Here is a 20,817-nt window from a genome sequence, read left to right as displayed (position 1 = left end):
GTCAACAGTTTCTCTTGTTTGATTTACCTTTTTTTAAAAAAAAAAATTTTTATGGCTTTTATTAGGAGTAGCTGAAAGTGCCTGGAGCCAGTGTGAGAGGGGTTCAGGCCAGTTGCAAGAACTGTTACTTACTGCATGTATAACATTAGTGTTGGCAGACAGCGAGTGAGAGAGTACAAAAAATATATGGAGTGAACAAAGTCTTCCAAGCATTAAGAGAACTCTGAGATGAGAGATCATGATTCTATTTAGCTTGCAAAGATGCGTGAGCGCATAATATACTGGACGTGGAGAGGCACAGTCACGCGAGTGTGACATACTTGGCAGTCACAGAGCACGCTTCCCTAGAACTGTCCTCACTTCCAAAATAGCAGGGGGAAAAAACCCACTTCAGGAATTTCGCAGTGGGGTCGCACGTCTTGAGCTACATTTTAAGGATCCCCGCACATTATTCACAGTGTGTAAAATTCCCACATTTTTTTATTTAACATTTTGGTGAATACGAGTAATCCGCACATTGGAACACAAGAAATCAACTGGTTATGTTTGTTGGACTGTCTATCTCTCTCCGTGGATTTCTCATATCTCTCTCCTTGCAGCATAGACACGGTTTAACATGCAAGCGCACTCTCAATGGGTCATTATTTCGCCTTTTAGAGATGAAGCGCTGAATTAAACCTAATAACCATTGTTAAACCCTGGTTATACATGTGGCTGGAAATCATTTGCTGCTCAGTATCCAAAATGTAAGTGTACAGTACGTTTAATAAGGTCATGTTTCAACGTGTAAACATTTAATTCGACATGACAATGGCATTTGGTATGAAAAGGAGCAAGATCACCATGCCTATTGTTATTTTCAGAGCTGTTTTGCTGCAGGCTGAAAATTACGATTTAAAATGGTTATCCTCATAACACCCCCGTTACATTTCTCATTTCTGTAGCCTACAGGCATTTTCTTTCTGTGCTTTGAGTATCAGTCAGTTTTGGTCTTTCGTATTGTCTAATGTTATGTTTATATCCACACTCTTAGTCAATAGAGCAGGCCTAATATCCAACTACTGTATATTACACATCACAAACGATTTAGTGGCAAGGTCTCCTCTCTCAGGAATTCATGCTTGACTATATTCAGTCAATAATTAAATCTTTAACTCTGTGAACAAGTCTTTGATGCTGCTTGTGAGAACATTACACATGGCCCAAAAGTTGACCGCATGACTAAACCGGTGACCGAAAGCCCATCCTTTGCTTCTCAGAATTGAAGAAAATGGCATGATGCATGTATGAATTTATATCTGTAAAGCTCTTAAATGGGGTTATACATAAGTAATAATGTAATGAGTACAAATACATATTTTGGGGGAAATGTCTTAAAAACATGCTGTGTATATAAAGAGCTTAAGTTTGTTGTTGGATGAGGCTTTTTTTTAAATGTTTTATTATAAACCCTCCCAAACAACTTTTGGTGATGTCTGATACTTTTTTTTAGATTTTCTGACCCCAAGACCCAACTTATTTCTGCAATTCTCCAGCTGTGAACCTTGCAGATTCTTTGGTCACTTGAACATCCTCCTCACTGTGCGTGGAGACAATATAGGCACATGTCCTCTTCCAGGCTGATTCTTAAAATCTTCAGCTGATTGGAACTTGTTGTTTATTGCCCTGATGGTGGAAATGGGCATTTTCAATGCTTTGGATATTTTCTTATAGCCTCTTCCATTGCAATTTTGTGAAGCTCAACAACCTTTTACTGCACATCAGAATTGTATTCTTTAGTCTAACCCACTCTGATTGATGATTAAGGGAATTAGCCCTGTGTTTTACCTCATATTTATACCCCTGTGAAACAGGAAGTCATGGCTGAACACTTTCAAATTCCTAGTCACCCAGGTGCTCAAAAAAAACAAAAAAAAAACAAATATGTATGGGAACATACTACAGATATATTTGAATTATGGGGTGACAATAATTATGGTCAACATGTTTTGGAGAAAAATATTTAAAAATGAGATATTTAAAGGGTAGATTTTAATGAATGTTTTGAATGAAAGATTAAATGGATAAACAATTCATATTTTTTTTCACAACCTTCTTTGCTCATATTTACCAAGGGTGCCAATATTTTTGGCCACCACTGTATAATTACATATGACATGTAGAATTAAACATTGAAGACGTTGTTACATGTTAATACATGTTTGGCAGCAGAGATGGCAAAGCTAGAGTGAAAAAAATGTTTCAACATCAGACTCAAACCACAGCAGCAGATGAATTAACCCTTAAACGCATTTGATGTTTCACCAAACATTATTACATACTTGGTTCTTTGGCGACACGGCATGTATATCTATGACAAATGGATCTTCAAAATTCCCAGATTGTGTCAAATGTTCTAAACAATTTCAAGACATTTAGAAAACAATTGAAATTAATATTTTCTGATATATATTGATCAAAGAGTTGATGCAACAAATATAGAACAGGATTCATTACTTCCACACTGAAATTTCATAATATGCAACAGGCTATTAAAATACATATTGAGCTACACTTAACAAATACACATAAGTTACACATATGTATTCTAAGGCACTTTTTGAGTGTAAATAGATGTACAACTTTGATGTAGATGTACAAATTTCAGTAGTACATCCAAATGACAAATGTTGTTTCTTCATCAAATAGCAATCTCATATGTATATCAAGTCAATCACTGAAACAACAGCGCCACCTTGAGTAACAAGTAGCATGCATAATATGTGTGTACAGTCAGGTTTGGGGAGTAATGGATACATGTAACGTGATTACATATTTAAAATACAAAATATAAGTAACTGTATTCCACTACAGTTACAATTTAAATCATTGGTATTTAGAATACAGTTACATTCAAAAAGTATTTTGATAACTGAAGAGATTACTTTGTGTTTTATTGTCATTTGTTTAATTTAATATTTAGTTATTTCAGATGGAAAACATTTATCAATATAAATGATGTGATACAAAGTGCATTTGAACAGCGGTGAAACACTTTCTTATGTGTTACACTCATACAAGCAGACAGAGAAGTAAGTTTGAAGTAAGTTTGGAGCAGAAGAAATAGAAATAAACCTTGTGTAAATGGTCAGCTTTACTCTGAGCTAAAATGCTGTTTCTAGCCATTTTACATGCACATGTTACCAGGCACGATCTTGTTTTTTTTATCAAGAAAATTCACGTTGGATCATAATTTAGTTTTTTCTAGTAAGAATTTGATATTAGGGCAAAAATAAAAAAAATATATTTATATTTTTTCACCCCCTTTTCTCCCCAATTTGGAATGCCCAATTCCCAATGTGCTCCAATTTTATTGATCTTGTTTTAGAAACAACTCAGCATAAGATATTTAGGTTTTTCAGAGAATGTATTTTTAACATACATTGGTCTTACTGTACTGGCAGAGTTTTTATAGTCAAAACAAGTGAAAAAAATCTACCAGTGCTGCTGAAGAATTAAAACAAAGTATTTTGACCTTGAGTAATCTAACAGAATACTTTACCAATTACATTTTACAGCAAGTATTCTGTAATCTGTAGTGGAATACATTTCAAAAGTAACCCTCACAACCCTGTGTACAGTACATGCATATGGAATACTGATAATTCACCATTTTCACAGAAAATCAATGTGATATAGTTGTCATTTGTATGAAAATATAACTAATTTGTCTTGTAATAAACAAATAAATATATATCATGCAATAGTAAACTTATATAGATATGAAATAATTATATTATTTTCTTTATTATTTTAATTCTCTCTCTTTTGAATTTCATTCATCTTTTTTTGTTGATTTGTGTGAAGATTTATTTGAAAAGAAAATAAAGAAATTAGTTTTTGTGGTTTTTAAGGTCAAGCACATGTGGAGCATTAACCTGATTTGAGGTGTCTTTCTTTGTGTGGAATGAGAGGTGGCACTACAGGAGTGACCTGTTCTCTGTGTTAATAATTGTTAATCTAGCTTTTGGAATTCTGTGTATATTTTCTCACGTGTCCTCACATGAATCTGCATACTATTTACATTAAAGTACACTGGCGGCCAAAAGTTTGGAATAATGTACAGATTTTGCTGTTTTGGACGGAAATTGTAACTTTAATTCACCAAAGTGGCATTCAACTGATAAGTATAGTCAGAATATTACTGATGTTAAAAACAGCACCATCACTCCAACACCTTATCCTTGAGTAATCATGCTAAATTGCTAATTTGGTACTAGAAACTCACTTGCTATTATATCACATACAGTTGAAAGCTGTTTGGTTCGTTAAATGAAGCTTAACATTGTCTTTGTGTTTGTTTTTAAGTTGCCACAGTATGCAATAGACTGGCATGTGTTAAGGTCAATATTAGGTAAAAAATGTCAAAAAAGAAACAGCTTTCTCATGTACATCTAGTGCAAGTGGTACAGGAAGTGTGGGGTGAAATGTCACATGAGTATCTGGACAAACTGACAGCTGGAATGCCAAGGATCTGTAAATCTATCATTGCTGCACATGGAGGATTTTTTTTATGAGAACTCTTTGAAGTAGTTTAAGAAGTTCTGATTTTTTTTTTTTTTAAATTGTAATAGTAATTTTTCACGTTATTAATGTCCTGACTGTATATTGTGTTCAGTTAAATGCCACTTTGCTGAATAAAAGTACCAATATCTTTCCATAAGATCAAAATCTGTACACAATTCCAAACTTTTGCCCGCCAGTATATATACAAACACAATCCCTAGAAGGGATCACATATGTTTCATTTATATATCATTGTTGATGTTTCTTGTTTGTATTTTTAGTAATACTGTACACCAGGATGCATTATAAAGGTGTTTTTATTATTTTTAAGGATTAATTTGGGTTCATTCAGCACCACAACCTTTTGTATGTCCACAGGAGGATTATTAAACACGTTCCTTCCATGTTGATTCTGTAGCACATGAAGGGGTGGCTTGCAGGACAGAAACATTGGTGAGGGGAATGACCTCACAAGCTTTTACCTTGCTCTAGTACAGAATATCTGAGAAACAGTTCTCTGAGCTGCATCTGGTCACCTTTAGACATCTGCCAAGAGTCTCAAAGCTGAAACATTTCAGAGTACAGTAAATCAAAATGTATTACTATTATGTCTTATTTGGCATACATTGGTTGCATTTCATTACCATCTTGCTGGGTCCTTTTAAAAATCAGTGTGAAGATCCAAATTATGGGAAACACTATTGGAAAAATATCTGAATGTGTTTGACCTCTTATCCATTAGTACATTTTTAAGGGTCTGGGTCCAGTTGCAAGAAACCCCTTATTTAAAAAAAACACTAGACTGGATAGAAAACACACAAAAAAATGTATAATTGTATGGGTATTGTCAAGGGTTTTATTTAAACCCTTGAATATAAATGTAAAAATATGAATATAACAGTCCTCATATCTTGTGAGCACATGTGCCTGAAAAGCTACATTGATTTTTGGGGGCAGTTATCTCCTGTCAGTATATTTGTATTCAGGGGTCATTCACCCTGCCTGGCATCATAAACCTGCTGGACACTTACCTTACCAAGAGCCAAACGTAACCGACATTGAACACACGATTCACCAACTCTCATCACTTTTCATATTCTGGGAGGCGAGAAGGAATCTATTCAGTCTTTGCCAAAAACATGACTGGATATTAGGACTATCCTGGGAATTCTTTTAACTGAACAATTAAATGTGTCACGTTTAGATTCGCCAGGAATTTGGGTTGAAATTTGAAACAAGACATCCTTTGTGACTGTTTCAATTATCCTGAAACAACTGTTTTTTTAATGGCAAAGATTTGCTTAATAGTTAAATAACAGACAGAAAAATGCCAGGCACTGTGAAGCTGCGCAGCATCAAGAAGTTTGGACAGGAAAATGACAGTTATGAATTTTCGGATGAAGGTAAACTGTTTATTAGTTAATTTTCTATAGATTTCTCAAATCTATTATCACTAAAAATTAATTCAGACATGAATAAACATGCTGATATTGTATTACAGAGACAAATGGGAAGTACATGTAAGTTCTCCCTCTTTAATACAATTATGTTATATAAAATATTGTAAATTACTTTCCTCCTTTTCATTCAATTGTATAATTTATATAAATAATAAAATTACTATTATCTTACTATAGGACAACGGCATCATCTGGAAAGGATAAGAAGTAAGTTATGTTTTTTTCCTTTTGATGATGGAAATTGGTTAGTTTCTCACATCTAATTTGAGCACCACAAACTTTTTCATCCGCAGGTCCAAAAATGTCAAGAAAGAAGACTCTGCCATACGTGTCAGCTTCTTTCAACTGGTAATGCCTCTCAGCTATAAATACATTTTTAGACGAATATGAAATTATGCCTTTAAATAAACCTCTAGTATGAGGAAGTATTTTATGATTGTCCTGTTTGAGTCAACAAAATATATGGGCACTTGTTGGAAATACAGTTCTGAATGCTTGTAATACAGTAAATAATGCTTGTAATAAGTTATTATACATAGTATTTGGTGCCTGTCTGACCATGGCGTTCTAAAATCATGATAATGTGTGAAGATCTCACAAGATACAGTAGATCTCCAAATTGTCTCCATTATTCTCTGAAATTAGATATTGATTAGACTATCCAACTGAAAATCAATAACATTTTTGTTTATATAAATTAAGTCCATTAAAAAAATGGTTAAGAAAGTTATTAACAGATGTTTTTGTTTTGTTTTTGATTTCTCATGCAGTTTCGCTTTGCCAGTTGCCGAGAGATCTGTATGATGATTTTAGGGAGTGTTTGTGCAGTTCTTCATGGCTCAGCGCAACCATTGATGCTGCTCGTGTTCGGGATGCTAACGGACACCTTCATTGCGTACGATGTTGAACTCAATGAACTTAAGGACCCAGAGAAAGAGTGTGCGAATAATACAATACAGTGGCGAAACCTGACAGAGGAAGAAAACCTGGCACTAAACATGACTTTACCATGCGGGTGAGAAAATAATATAAGACAAAATTAAAACAAACACTGGAAATGTTTCATATGGCCAACATATGGTTTTTGAAGGTTGTTTGGGACAATGACAGAGCTGTAAAACACTTTTGATAGGTTCACTTGAATTCACCACTAAAAACTTTGGTAACGCACTTCAGAAGATATTTCAGTATGCATCCTGACACATTCCTCCTCTTTGGAATTAGCAGGAGTAGGCCTACCAATTCAAAAAAGGGCCACCAATTAATGAATTATGGTCTAAGTCTAAACAATGAGTTAAATGTTAGAAATAGTAGTTGTGCCATCACGTATTTTAAGTCCTGGTTTATAAAAGTATGCATTTAATGATGAAGGTGTACTCTTCTGCTTCAGGCTATTGGACATTGAATATGAAATGACCAATTTTGCATACTATTATGTTGCCATCGGAGCGGGTGTCTTCATTCTTGGATACCTCCAAGTGAGCCATTCACACTACTGAACATTTTTGTGTTGCTTGTTTTGTTTTGGTAAGGTATAGTAAATGTGAAAAAACTAGTTTACTTTTTCTCTCAGATCTCTCTGTGGATAACTGCAGCAGCACGTCAGATTCAGGTCATCCGGAAGATGTATTTCAGGAAGGTCATGAGGATGGAGATCGGTTGGTTTGATTGCACCTCTGTGGGAGAGCTAAACACACGCATGTCTGAGTAAGACATATGCAAGATCATACACAAACAGGAACACATTCTGGACACTCAAACACTCAAAATAAACATTACTTTGCATGAGTACTGTCTCATGTGTGCCTCCATATAATAATTTCCATAGTGACATCAACAAGATAAACGATGCAATCGCTGATCAGGTGGGGATCTTCATCCAACGATTCACCACGTTTGTGTGCGGTTTCCTAATGGGTTTTGCGAAGGGCTGGAAACTAACACTTGTCATCGTCTCAGTGTCTCCACTGATCGGTGTCGGAGCTGCTCTCATGGCTCTGGTAAGAAATACATTTTCATAAGGACTCACATTACTGACTGACATAAAATCAGAGGCGAGATGTATTCAGATATAGAACAAGGGAAGTGAACTCTTTGGATTACCTGCATTTCTGCATAAATTGGTCATAACATATGATCTGATCTTCAACTGAGCCACAGCAATAGATGAATACAGTCTGCTAAAAAAAATCAAATCCAAATAATGATATGTTTTCATGTGTAAACACAGTATGAACATTCACAGTGCAGGGTGGGAAAAGTATGTGCATCTCTATGCTAATGATGACTTCTACAAAAGCTGAATCTGAAGTCAAGAGTCAGCTGATCTGGAGTCCAATTAATGCAACGAGACTGGAGGTGGTGGTCAGAGGCACATTGCCTTTTTTTTTTTTTTTTTTTAACTTTGCTATTTACAAGAAGCATTGCCTGATCTTAACCATTCTTTGCACTAAAGAGATCTCAGAACATCTTAGATTAAGAATTGCTTACTTGCATGAAGCTGGGAAGGGTTACAAACATTTCTTTAAATGCCTTGATAATCATCAGTTTATGGTATATCTATTACTGCAATGCAGAATAAATACAAAATTCCAGGTAAACCCAAAGGGTTCACATACTTTTACTGCATCTGAATACTATATGTTATAGATGGGTTATGAATAGATCCCCCCAACAATGAACATTTGAATAAGTACATTACAATAAACCGCACTTCTTTGAATTGCATGTGTTTGTTCAGTTTGTGGCAAAACTGACGGGAATGGAGCTGCAGGCATATGCTAAAGCTGGTGCTGTGGCAGATGAGGTTTTGTCCTCTGTACGCACAGTTGCAGCATTTGGTGGGGAGAAAAAAGAGGTGGACAGGTAATTTACAATCTTTCTTTACACATCAGTTTTCTTAATGGACCCTTTAACTGCATCAGAAATGTAATTATTGTGTATTTCTTCTAAACTGGTTCAACCCCTGAATGAACTTTCCATAGAAATGTGCACTTTCTTTCTCATTTTGTTCTTTTTTGGACTCTGCAGGTATGATCGTAATCTAATCTCTGCCCAGCGATGGGGCATCAGGAAAGGTCTGATCATGGGGTTCTTCACTGGCTACATGTGGTTCATCATCTTCCTGTGTTACGCATTGGCTTTCTGGTATGGATCCAGCCTTGTAGTGGACACACAAGAGTATAGTCCTGGAACATTACTGCAGGTACTACACACATGCATATGCTCACACTGATCAATACATGCAGACGTGTTTGCTTGGAAGCAAACAAAAAAACGGTCTGTCACATGGACATGTCTTTTGCATGTAGGTGTTTTTTGGAGTGCTCATTGCAGCATTGAATCTAGGCCAGGCATCTCCTTGTCTGGAGGCCTTTGCTTCAGGAAGAGGAGCTGCCACCATTATCTTTGAGACCATAGAGCGTGTAAGACTCCCACAGATGAAATCACTCACACGCATTTTTTTATAAATAATAATAATATCTGTGCTAGTCTAAAAGAAACTAAATGAATGATTTGCTGAAGATGTAGTACATATGTCATGTCATATATATATATATATATATATATATATATATATATATATATATATATATATATATATATAACACACAAACACATCAGATAAATGTCAGAAGCCCATTTGATGTGTCATACAAAGATGGTAAATAAGTGTTGTCCTCCTATGCTGGATTTATTAACTATTTGAAAAGTGAACAGAATGAAAAGGATTTTTGCAGTAGCAAATGAGAAGAAAACAGCCATATTATAGCATGTCTGACATCTATTTTCTGTCTGACACCTTCGCTGAGTGATGCATTGTTAGGAATGTTGTCTTATTTTCAGGAACCAGAGATCGATTGTCTCTCTGAGGCTGGATACAAGTTAGACAAAGTGAAAGGAGACTTGGAATTTCATTATGTAACTTTTCATTACCCTTCCAGGCCTGACGTGAAGGTAATTTTACACTAATAGAGTATGCTCTACTCTTCCAGTCTTTGATGTATTTACCTTTAGCTGAAATCTACTCACCCCCTCTAACAGATCCTAGATCAACTCAGTCTGCAGGTAACATCAGGTGAGACAACAGCTTTTGTGGGTCCAAGTGGCGCAGGGAAGAGCACTACAATCCAGCTCATCCAACGATTCTATGACCCCAAAGAAGGAATGGTAAAAAAAAAAAACTTCTGCATGACATGCTGCAATATTACAGTATTAATATACATAATTCAGAAGACCTGGAAATTATGGTAATTTTCTTTCACTCCAGGTTACATTGGATGGTCATGATATCCGGGGTCTGAACATCCAGTGGCTTCGTTCTCTGATTGGAATTGTAGAGCAGGAGCCGGTTCTGTTTGCTACCACCATTGCTGAGAACATCAGATATGGAAGCCCTGGAGTCTCAAGCAACGACATCATTAAAGCAGCCAAAGAGGCCAATGCCTACAATTTCATAATGGACCTACCACAGGCAGGAGACCACCTAATTTACCACTGAAATTACCTAGCTGAAGACACATAACAATACACACTGTCATCATGAATGAGGAGCATCTTGGTGTCACAGAAAGAAAGTTTAAGCAAGACCCACTTAATACCTGTAAATTGCTTGATCTCTTACACAAACACTTTGTCACTTATAAACGTAATTTGTTTTTCTTTTTTTTGCTTGTTCAGAAATTTGACACTTTGGTAGGTGAGGGTGGTGGCCAGATGAGTGGTGGGCAGAAACAACGAATCGCAATAGCCCGAGCACTGGTGAGGAACCCCAGGATCCTCCTTCTGGACATGGCCACATCAGCCCTGGACAATGAGAGTGAAGCTGTCGTACAGGAGGCTTTGGACAAGGTTAGCAGAATCCACATTTGTGCAAACAAATGTTGACATTCGTGTATACATGGACAATCGTCCTGTAGACGATTATTAAAGGGATAGTTCGCTAAAAATATTCAATTCTGTCATAATTTATTCACCTTCATGTTGTTCCAAACCTGCATTACTTACTTTCTTCCATGAAACACAAAAGGAGATTTTAGGCAGAATATTATGGATGACTGAATTTAACTTTTTCGGTGAACTATCCCTTGAGGGCACATCAGATTGGATGCAACCTGTCAACCTTCTTTTGAAGGTCCGAATGGGTCGCACCACCATCTCCATAGCTCACCGTTTATCCACGATAAAGAATGCAGACGTGATTGTGGGATTTGAGCATGGGCGTGCTGTGGAACAAGGAAAACACGATGAGCTGTTGGACAGAAAAGGTGTCTATTTCACCCTGGTCACTCTTCAGACTCAGGGTGATAAAGCACTTAACCAAAAAGCTAGAAAAGGTGATTTACACAATCTTCTTTTTTCCACTTTGGAACTTATATGTTCTGACATTAATATATATGATATGACATTAATAATAGGCGAATAAAGGGATGTAAAATCAATTCTTTATATCTCTCACTCCTTTCAGAAATGGAGGACGTTGAAAGTGTTGACCCAGATGCAGAACGAAGGAGTCTCAAAAGGGCAGGAATTTATCGTGCTAGCTTGAGGTAAAAGATGGTAAAATAGCTCTTGTTTCTTCTTGGAATGCTTAAAGTCCATTCCAAAACTATGTGATATAACAGAAGCTTCCTAACTGAAATGCAACAACTATGTTAATGTTTACTCAAGAGCCATAGAGATAGCTGTCTCACATGAAGCGCACAAGAGACTTGACCAAGTCTGGTACCAGGATGCCAACTTTGGTGGGACACTTGTATGTTCAGAAGGGGCAAAATCGGTCATTTTGCTGTCATTGGGGGAGCGGAGTGCCCCTAGATATTTTCGCTGCCATCCAGGGTGTGGTCATCAAGGGGGGGGCTCAAGGCAAATTAAGGGCCACCCCTAGCACCCCCTTAGACTCGGCAATGGACTTGACCTACACTCAAGGTTGATTCTATTAGAGTATGACATTAGCATGTAATGTTCGCTATATCTGCAGGGCCTCAATTCATCAAAGATCTCGATCACAGTTGTCAAACATTATACCAGAATCTTCTGTGCCTATAACCGGAGAGCTTGGACCTCGCTCATACTCTGAAACCCGTGTTTCTCGAGAGGATGAGGGAAAGGTTAGAGTTCACTCAAAAAAAATTCTATCATCACTATGCAACGTATCTTGCCAAAATCTCATTTTTGTATTTATGTATCTAGAGTGCACTTCCTGTTGACGATTCAGAGGAGGTAGAGCCAGCTCCTGTGGCCCGCATTCTGAAATACAATGCCCCAGAATGGCCCTACATGCTGTTTGGAAGCTTTGGAGCAGCTGTGAATGGAGGGGTGAATCCTGTCTACTCTCTCCTCTTCAGCCAAATCCTGGCGGTGAAGATTAATTCTGTTACTCTCATTTAAGTTGACGTGTTCTTTCTGTAAGCATGACTTTCAACTGTCTCTCGAATTTTATCTGTAGACATTCTCAATGCCTGATCCTGTTGAGCAAAGGAGGGAAATTAATGGAATCTGTCTCTTCTTTGTACTTGTTGGTTTGATTTCTTTCTTCACCCAAATGTTACAGGTGTGTCTAAAAATCTTCATATCAAGCATTTATATCAGACATAATTGAATTATGATTAAAAAGTTATTTTCAATACACTGATCACCATTTTAAATTGTAATGTATGAAACAATTACAATCAGTTTATGTGTAGGGTCTAAATTTCCATTAATGCAGACAGAGCTTTATTGTTGTGCATAAAACATGTTCAAACAATGCAAAATGCATGTCATGTCCTGCACAATAGAGGTAGAGAAGGCTTGGGAAAAGTTGTTTGATACAGGGGCTACATCACACTGAAAAAGGAATAATTCACCCAAAATGTAAATTCTCTCATCTTTTACTCACCCTCATGCCTTCCTGGATGTGTATGACTTTCTTATGCAGAACACAAATGAAGATTTTTAGAAGAATATCTCAGCTCTTTTGGTCCATACAATGAAAGTGAATCAGTGCTAAAATATTGAAGCTCCACAAATCACATAAATCAGCATAAAAGTATTCTAATCCGTGTGCCTCCAGTGGTTTAATCCATGAATTCAGAAGCGATATGATAGATGTGGTGAGAAACTGATCAATATTTAATTCCTTTGTTACTATTAATTCTCCTCCCTGCTCAGTCAATCTCCACTTTAACTTTCACTTTCTTCTTGTGTTATTGGTGATTCACATTCTTCATGCATATCGACACCTACTGGCAGAGAGAATAATTTCTAGCAAAAATCTACTGAAATATTGATCAGTTTCTCACCCATCATTCAATTCTGAATTTGTGGATTAAACCACTGGAGTTGTATGTATTACGTTTATGCTGCTTTTATATGTTTTTTGGGGCGTCAAAATTTTGGCACCCCTTCGCATGCATTGAATGGACCTACAGAGGGCATGAGGGTAAATAAATAAGAGAATTTTAATTTTTGTGTGAATTATTTCTTTAAGTATCACATGGGGGAACACATTGTCCTCCTTTTGAGATACAATGTTCAAAATTGATTTAGTTCTTGTATATTTTAAGACAAGACATCAGGGGTCAGTATTATTAAAAAACTAAAAATACTTTAAAAAAATATTATTATTAAAAATATTATGAGTGGTTTTCTCATTTCCTTGTTAATGTTGTTTGATTATTAGCCTTTATATGACAAAGCCTATTAGACAGTGCTCAATTCTTTTACATGTACACTTCAAGTCCAACATTTTGTTACAATTATGCTTTTTGTCCCATTTAGACATAGAACATCAAGACGGGCATTGGCGGAATAATAAAGTGTATTTGATCATTTAGGCATGAACCGTATTAACGCACAAACATTAGCTGCCTGTCAATCAAACAGTGCACAGCTACAGACGTCAGGAAATAAAAAGTCAATCTTTTATATTTCATCTTCTAGATCAACCAACCAGTGGTGCTCTTGCTATCGTGATTGATGCAATGAACACCCCTGTTCTAGATGTAAAATATAGGCTAAATATATAAAACTACTCAAAAGTTTGATCGAGGACATCTCTCTTTTTTCCGAAAAACATCTAGATAATTTTATTGCCCAGCCCTATTGCATTTATCTCTCACAGCATCCCAATAATCTCAGTGATAGAGTTAAATTACAGGCTATGTTATAGACTCACAGAATCTAGTAAGCAGAAATATGAAATTTACCTCGATATGTTTCTTCAAATTAGAGGCAGGATTAATTCTGATATCTGGCTTGAGCAAGTTAAACTCACATGACATGATCAAGCAATTGGCCTTCTTCACTGTGAAAAGCCCTTCCAGGTTCGGCCGAGATGTTCAGGTGTTGAACTGTGCTTGAGGAATTCTCCACAGTTGGCACTGATCTACAGCTGCTGTTCAAGTTTTTTATATTTGATTTGGAGTCACGGGACTCTCTGTAGCCAATCATATTGATAGATAAAAATAAAATCCGGACAGGGAAGTAGCGAACACAGACAGTGGGAAAATAGCTCATTAAAAGTACAGTTACAGCACTTAAAATTTACTCAAGTAAAAGTACAAGTATAATTTTTTTTTTACTACATAAAAAAGTACAATTCTTGGGAAAAAGTAGTTAATTACAGTAAAGTAAGTATTTTAAATTTGTTACTTCACACCCCTGCAAATACACAAAGCTTTGCCAACGAATTGCAAGCATGCAGTCCTGTTGAACATACTTAACATGCATTCTTGCATTACTGTGGTGGTAACAAATGAAAGAACCCAAGAGTTACCTACATACTATCTAATTTGCTTAGCAAGGTCCTCTTCAAACTATGGTGACATTATAATAGTAGTTTACCTGCAAGGGAAAACCGATCGTAGGAGAATACGCTACGCTAAAGTCCCCCATAGGGCTCCTTTTGCCAACTCTGAGAAAGCAATATATATATATGTATATATTTGTTGCATTAAGAATTGTTTTCTGAGACATTTCGAAAAGTTATAACTTGCACTGCAAAAAACGCATTCTTGCATAGAGTGTGTCTTGGGCCTTATTTGTTTTTAAAATGACTAGATGCTCACACAAGTTACAACATTTACCATGGCTACTATTGCATTCTTTTTCCTTCTTTCTCTCTCTTTTTTCCTTCTCTCTCTCTCTCTCTCTCTCTCTCTCTCTCTCTCTCTCTCTTCCTCTCAGGGCTATGCATTCTCTAAATCTGGGGAGTTGCTGACTCGTAGATTGAGGCGTCTGGGTTTTCAGGCAATGTTGGGACAGGAGATTGGCTGGTTTGATGACCATAAAAACAGCCCTGGTGCTTTGACAACAAGGCTGGCCACTGATGCCTCACAAGTGCAGGGAGTAAGAAAACTATCCTTTAGCTGATCCTTTTTTGTGATTAAATAGTTTTTTTTATTCATATATTAAACAAATAAAAGTAAATCATATACAAACAGAATCAATACTTAACCCCCTGTATTACTTAAATAAAATTGAAGTGCCCAAAATGTCACACAAATAACTCTGAACCTTCAACCAAAAATCTTGGATCGTAACACAACCCCAAAAGACATGGGGTGTGTCTCCAACTTCTGATTGACATCACCAGCAGGTGGGTGTGTTTTAAAGACCAAGTCTATATAATCTAGAGGGGGTCCATTAGAATTTATGTAAAATGTTTAATAGCAAAAGGCAAACCCTTTCATCTCTAGATGCAGACTTGACTTTTTTTTTCTTCAGATTAACAGTTTTATTGGTTGCTTTTCAACATAACACATAACAAACAAAACATTAATATACAGTCAACCATTAAACCCTATTGTTTCCCTTCCCCCCTCCCAATCCCCAACCCCACCCTGACCCCCAACAATCATCCCTGTGGCCAAAGTCACGGTGCCATACGACTCTCAGACTTGACATTTTTTAGAATCCTAGTCCACACTCCTTTCTCCAATGCCCAGTTCAAATCTTTCTCCCATAATCTCTTGATAGAAATTAAAGTTCCATCCCCCAAACTCTGAATTAGCTGGGAGTAATACACTGATGCCTCATTACCTTTTCCAAAAGCAGTAATCACCTCTTCCAGGGTATCTGCCACTTTAGGGGTGTGTGTGCTACTCCCAAAAACAATACAGAGCAGGTGGCGCAGCTGTAAATACCTATAGAACTGAGATCTGGGAATCTCAAAATGATGAACCAAATTCTCAAAAGATCTCAACACTCCACTCTCATACAGGTCACCGAGTGGAGTAACCCCCCTCACAATCCACTCTGACCAACAGAAAGGGGATTTATTAATACGTCATTTAGGGTTCAGCCATATGCTTGAGGCAACATTTAAATAAATGTCAAAATAAAATAGCTGATCCTTTTTTAACTACCTGCCAGATTATGTTCCAAGTGACATTTCATACAAATATCAAAATTAAGATTAATTGTGTGACTGCTCTGTCATCCTAGGCCACAGGGTCTCAGATTGGTATGATCGTAAATTCTCTGACCAACATCGGTGTGGCCATTATCATCTCCTTCTACTTCAGCTGGAAACTCACTATGGTCATCTTGTGCTTCTTGCCCTTCCTGGCACTCTCTGGGGGATTCCAGGCCAAGATGCTAACTGGATTTGCTAAGCAGGACAAAGAGGCCATGGAGTCAGCAGGACAAGTGAGCTCATCCCAGAGATTGGTTAAAATAAATTCACCAGCATACTTAGTTTTTATGCTGGACTCAAGTATGTGATGCAAGAATACCCACCAGGAATCATAACTAGTTTAGCTAGACTACTTTTGTAAACCAGCTTCACCAGATAGTCAAAGTTTTGCGAGCAGAATGGCTATTCTAATACACCAGCCAGGCCAGCACCAAACCAGCACTTATCAGTATAAACTAATATGGAATCTCATGCTGGTCTAAGTTGAGCTTTTAAGCAGGGTATAGGGTGATGTATCAGCATGTGCAATGCAATGGTATTTGAAATGCCTCTCTGTCGTTTTCTGTGCTTAGATATCTGGGGAGGCTCTAAATAACATCCGCACCATTGCTGGCCTGGGGAAAGAACGTAAATTTGTGGAAATGTTTGAAATACAGCTGGAGGCACCGTACCATGCTGCGTTAAAGAAAGCTAATGTTTATGGTGCCTGCTACGGGTTTGCCCAGTGCGTGGTCTTCATGGCAAACTCTGCTTCCTACCGATTTGGTGGATACCTGGTCCGTCAAGAGGGGCTACACTTTAGTATGGTTTTCAGGTGAGATGGCAATGACACATTCCTTGTTAATTTACATGGTATAGTAGAGTCAGTAGAGTTCACCAGTATCATTTGAAGGAGCATGTTCATTGAATTCTGATAATCACAACCCCAAAAGTATGTAACGACTGCTTTCCTCCTGACACATGCTTGGATTAGCTGATAGTGAGGTTTTAGAGCTGTTTCTGTCACTGTAGGGTGATTTCAGCGATTGTAACAAGTGGCACAGCTCTGGGTCGAGCCTCCTCCTATACACCAGACTATGCCAAAGCCAAGATCTCTGCTGCAAGATTCTTCCAGCTCCTCGATCGCATTCCGAAAATAAGTGTCTACAGCAATGAAGGCTATAAATGGGTAATTTAAATATTCATATTGAAAGGACCTCTCAATGCTACAATACCACATTTATGCATATTTATCCAGTTAACTGTTATTTAAACTTAAATTTTTAATCATATTTTGAGTTCTTATCGTATAGAAATGTGAGGTACAGGGTTTTGTGACTATAAAAAGCCAGTCTCTCATTCAGTGTCTCTCTTGCATTCTTGTCTAGGATCATTTTAAAGGGGACATTGAATTTATAGACTGCAAGTTCACATACCCCTCCAGACCAGATATTCAGGTTCTGAATGGGTTGAATGTGAGTGTTAGGCCAGGTCAGACTTTGGCCTTTGTGGGCAGCAGTGGCTGCGGCAAGAGCACTAGTGTACAACTATTGGAGAGATTCTACGATCCTGACAATGGACGTGTGGTAAGAAAACTCAGTATTTTGCCTGTGGCGATGAGTTTTCAAATATTTTGGGTTGAGTTTCTGCTGTAAATTTTAGATTTTAAACTTATTTGTAAACATTACATAAATTTTGCAGAGTCAAATTGTTCTTTCTTTATTGATTAGCTCATTGATGGCCGTGAATCTGCTCGGGTCAATGTTGCTTTCCTGCGCTCTAAGATTGGGATCGTCTCTCAGGAGCCAATTCTGTTTGACTGCAGTATTGCAGAGAACATCCGCTATGGAGATAATCAGCGAGAGCTCAGCTTGGATGATGTCATCTCTGCAGCCAAGAAGGCCCAGTTGCATGACTTTGTCATGTCACTTCCTGAGGTTGAAACTGGGGATTTTTCAAGTTATCAGAAATTAGGATTAATGCTATATTCTCGTTGTGTTGGAATTATCATAATTATGAGATGACAACTCTGAGATTGTACTTCTAACTGTTTATATCCTCAGACTCATGCAGCAGTAGGCTTCTCGAGCATATTTGTTCATTATGGATCTTTATCAGATGGGACATTAACAAAAGATTGAAATATTTGAATACAACAAAATTGTTTAAAAGTCTTCAAGATAGTCGACGTCTGGCTAACTGTGCTGGAGCGGCAAAAGATAATTTAATGGTTCGCACAGTGGATATATGTGTTTATGTACTTTGTTTTCGATGACAGCAAAATACTTCAATACATTGATTCATCTCAATAATCTTTTGCGAAATCTTGAAGAACAAAAATGTGCACATTGGCTCTAATGTAAATACTAAATAGGAAGCCATTTAATCATCTATAACTGTTGAATTTTTACATGAATGTGGCATGGGAGTGTGGTCATGTGTTGGTCTGCTGGAGAGGGAGAGCGCTAAGGCTCGTCACCTGGGTCATAATAATCTCTAACACCTGTCTCTCATTATAGTGATGGTGGAGGGAGACCTGATAATGCACACCAGAGCATCAGTGGGGGAGAGAGAGTGACCCGCAAACCAACAGCCAAGCACAGAGAGTGTTTTACCCATTATTTATGAATGATTTATTTCTTTTGACGTTACCGTCTGAAATGTATGAAAAGCTGAAGATTAAAAGTCTGACCTTGAACCTGCTTAGTTGTCTCCTGACTCCTCCATTGCACACGAACTGAGATCCTTTTACAGTGGTGCCGAAACCCGGGATTGTAAAAGGAGTCAGTAGACAATGAAGGAGACACTCTCTCTCCCCCACTGATGCTCTGGCGTGCCTTATCAGATCTCCCTCTGCCATCACTATAATGAGAGACATGTGTTAGAGATAATTACGACCCAGGTGATGAGCCTTACCGCTCTCCCTCTCCCACAGAACGACACATCACCATGCCCCCCATGCCACAGTGACATCACAATAGTCAAGTGGGAGAAGTCTTCATGAAATCTGAAAAAGATGTGACCGTTTTTACTGGTTGGAAACTTGTAATTACGACAAAGCAAACCTGACGTGAACACAGTATATATGCCTAATCACATCAAAAGTACAGTATCTGAACTGATTACCACTTATGAAGTTGAATTGCTCTTAGATAATTTTACTATAATGTTTAACGCATTAGGCATTTTTCTTGTTGGTGTAAAAAATTACGATTATTTTTTTCCTTCAATCATGCAGAAATACGACACTAATGTTGGTTCCCAAGGTTCGCAGCTTTCTCGGGGTCAAAAGCAACGCATTGCCATTGCTAGAGCAATCGTACGAGACCCCAAAATACTTTTGCTGGATGAGGCCACCTCAGCGCTGGATACAGAAAGCGAGAAGGTGAGCAGGAATGAAATAAAAAGAGTTTAAGTGGTTAATTTTCATTACATTGTTCTATATTTGTACTTGTGTGTTCCAGACTGTACAGGAGGCTTTGGATAAAGCGAGAGAAGGCAGAACTTGTATCGTCATTGCTCACCGTCTTTCTACCATCCAGAACTCTGACATTATAGCTGTGATGTCACGGGGCTATGTCATCGAGAAGGGTACTCATGACTATCTCATGGGCCTGAAGGGAGCATACTACAAACTCGTTACAACTGGAGCTCCAATCAGCTAATCTGACATCCATCACATATTAGAACTTGCTCAGATTATGTACTTTTAGTAATAGACACTAAATCAGGCAGACTGGTAAATCGGCCGACCTTTGGCTGAATATCTGTGTCTGCTTTGAAAATAAATATTTTTTATGAATTTCAATTAAATATTGTATAATAATTTTCATTTAATTTCAGCATATTCTGTGTAAATCTCAATTGCTATATTTACATTTTAATACACTGTTAGTTGTCATTTTTACACACAGCAATTAGGAAATTATAATATAATCTGTATATGTCATAAACCAGGAAAGGAACCTTAGTTAATCTGAAAACATAGATCGATCGATCGAATCTATCTATCTGTCTGTCTGTCTGTCTGTCTGTCTGTCTAATATTTATGATAGTGGCTTGATGACAATTTATGTAAAAAAAAAAAAGACAGCATATTTCATATGCAATCAATGCTGATTGGATGATTTTGGATTACAGTAATTGTTTCAGCGTATGCTGTCTCTTCAATGGCTGTATAAAGCTGTATATAGGTCCTAGATCACATCTTATTTTCACAGCTTGTGCTTTCTGGAGTTTGTTTTTGGAAAGAAGCTGTTTTTCAATGCTTTGTCTGCTAAATGATTAAAGTAGTGCAGCGGCTCCAACCACTTTAGTTTCTCCATCTAACAAAATATTTGTAACAAATGTCATATGTGAATTGATTGCTTTGAATTGTATTAATTAAGTCATTTTTCTATAACTTCTGACATGTTCATCCAAACCAGATTATGT

At 37.2% G+C, this 20,817-nt stretch overlaps 1 protein-coding gene across 1 annotated transcript; it reads left to right on the top strand.

Annotated features, from left to right (window-relative positions):
- The first annotated feature begins 5,618 nt into the window (after window positions 1–5,618).
- LOC127632573 (bile salt export pump-like) lies at window positions 5,619–20,579 on the top strand. The gene is made up of 28 exons (XM_052111227.1): window positions 5,619–5,948; window positions 6,047–6,065; window positions 6,183–6,212; window positions 6,299–6,353; window positions 6,776–7,020; window positions 7,396–7,483; window positions 7,579–7,712; window positions 7,834–8,005; window positions 8,746–8,870; window positions 9,036–9,210; window positions 9,317–9,430; window positions 9,852–9,962; window positions 10,050–10,175; window positions 10,276–10,479; window positions 10,686–10,856; window positions 11,140–11,341; window positions 11,473–11,554; window positions 11,986–12,115; window positions 12,198–12,365; window positions 12,454–12,558; window positions 15,174–15,335; window positions 16,434–16,637; window positions 16,977–17,218; window positions 17,416–17,572; window positions 17,772–17,969; window positions 18,114–18,320; window positions 19,622–19,768; window positions 19,848–20,579. Exons 1-28 carry the CDS (start codon window positions 5,873–5,875, stop codon window positions 20,046–20,048), a joined length of 4,050 nt encoding a protein of 1,349 aa, XP_051967187.1. The 5' UTR covers window positions 5,619–5,872; the 3' UTR covers window positions 20,049–20,579.
- The last annotated feature ends 238 nt before the right edge of the window (window positions 20,580–20,817 follow it).

This window comes from Xyrauchen texanus, chromosome 39 (genome assembly GCF_025860055.1).
Source record: "Xyrauchen texanus isolate HMW12.3.18 chromosome 39, RBS_HiC_50CHRs, whole genome shotgun sequence".
Classification (NCBI taxonomy): Eukaryota; Metazoa; Chordata; class Actinopteri; order Cypriniformes; family Catostomidae; genus Xyrauchen; species Xyrauchen texanus.
This window is presented reverse-complemented; position numbering and strand designations above follow the sequence as displayed.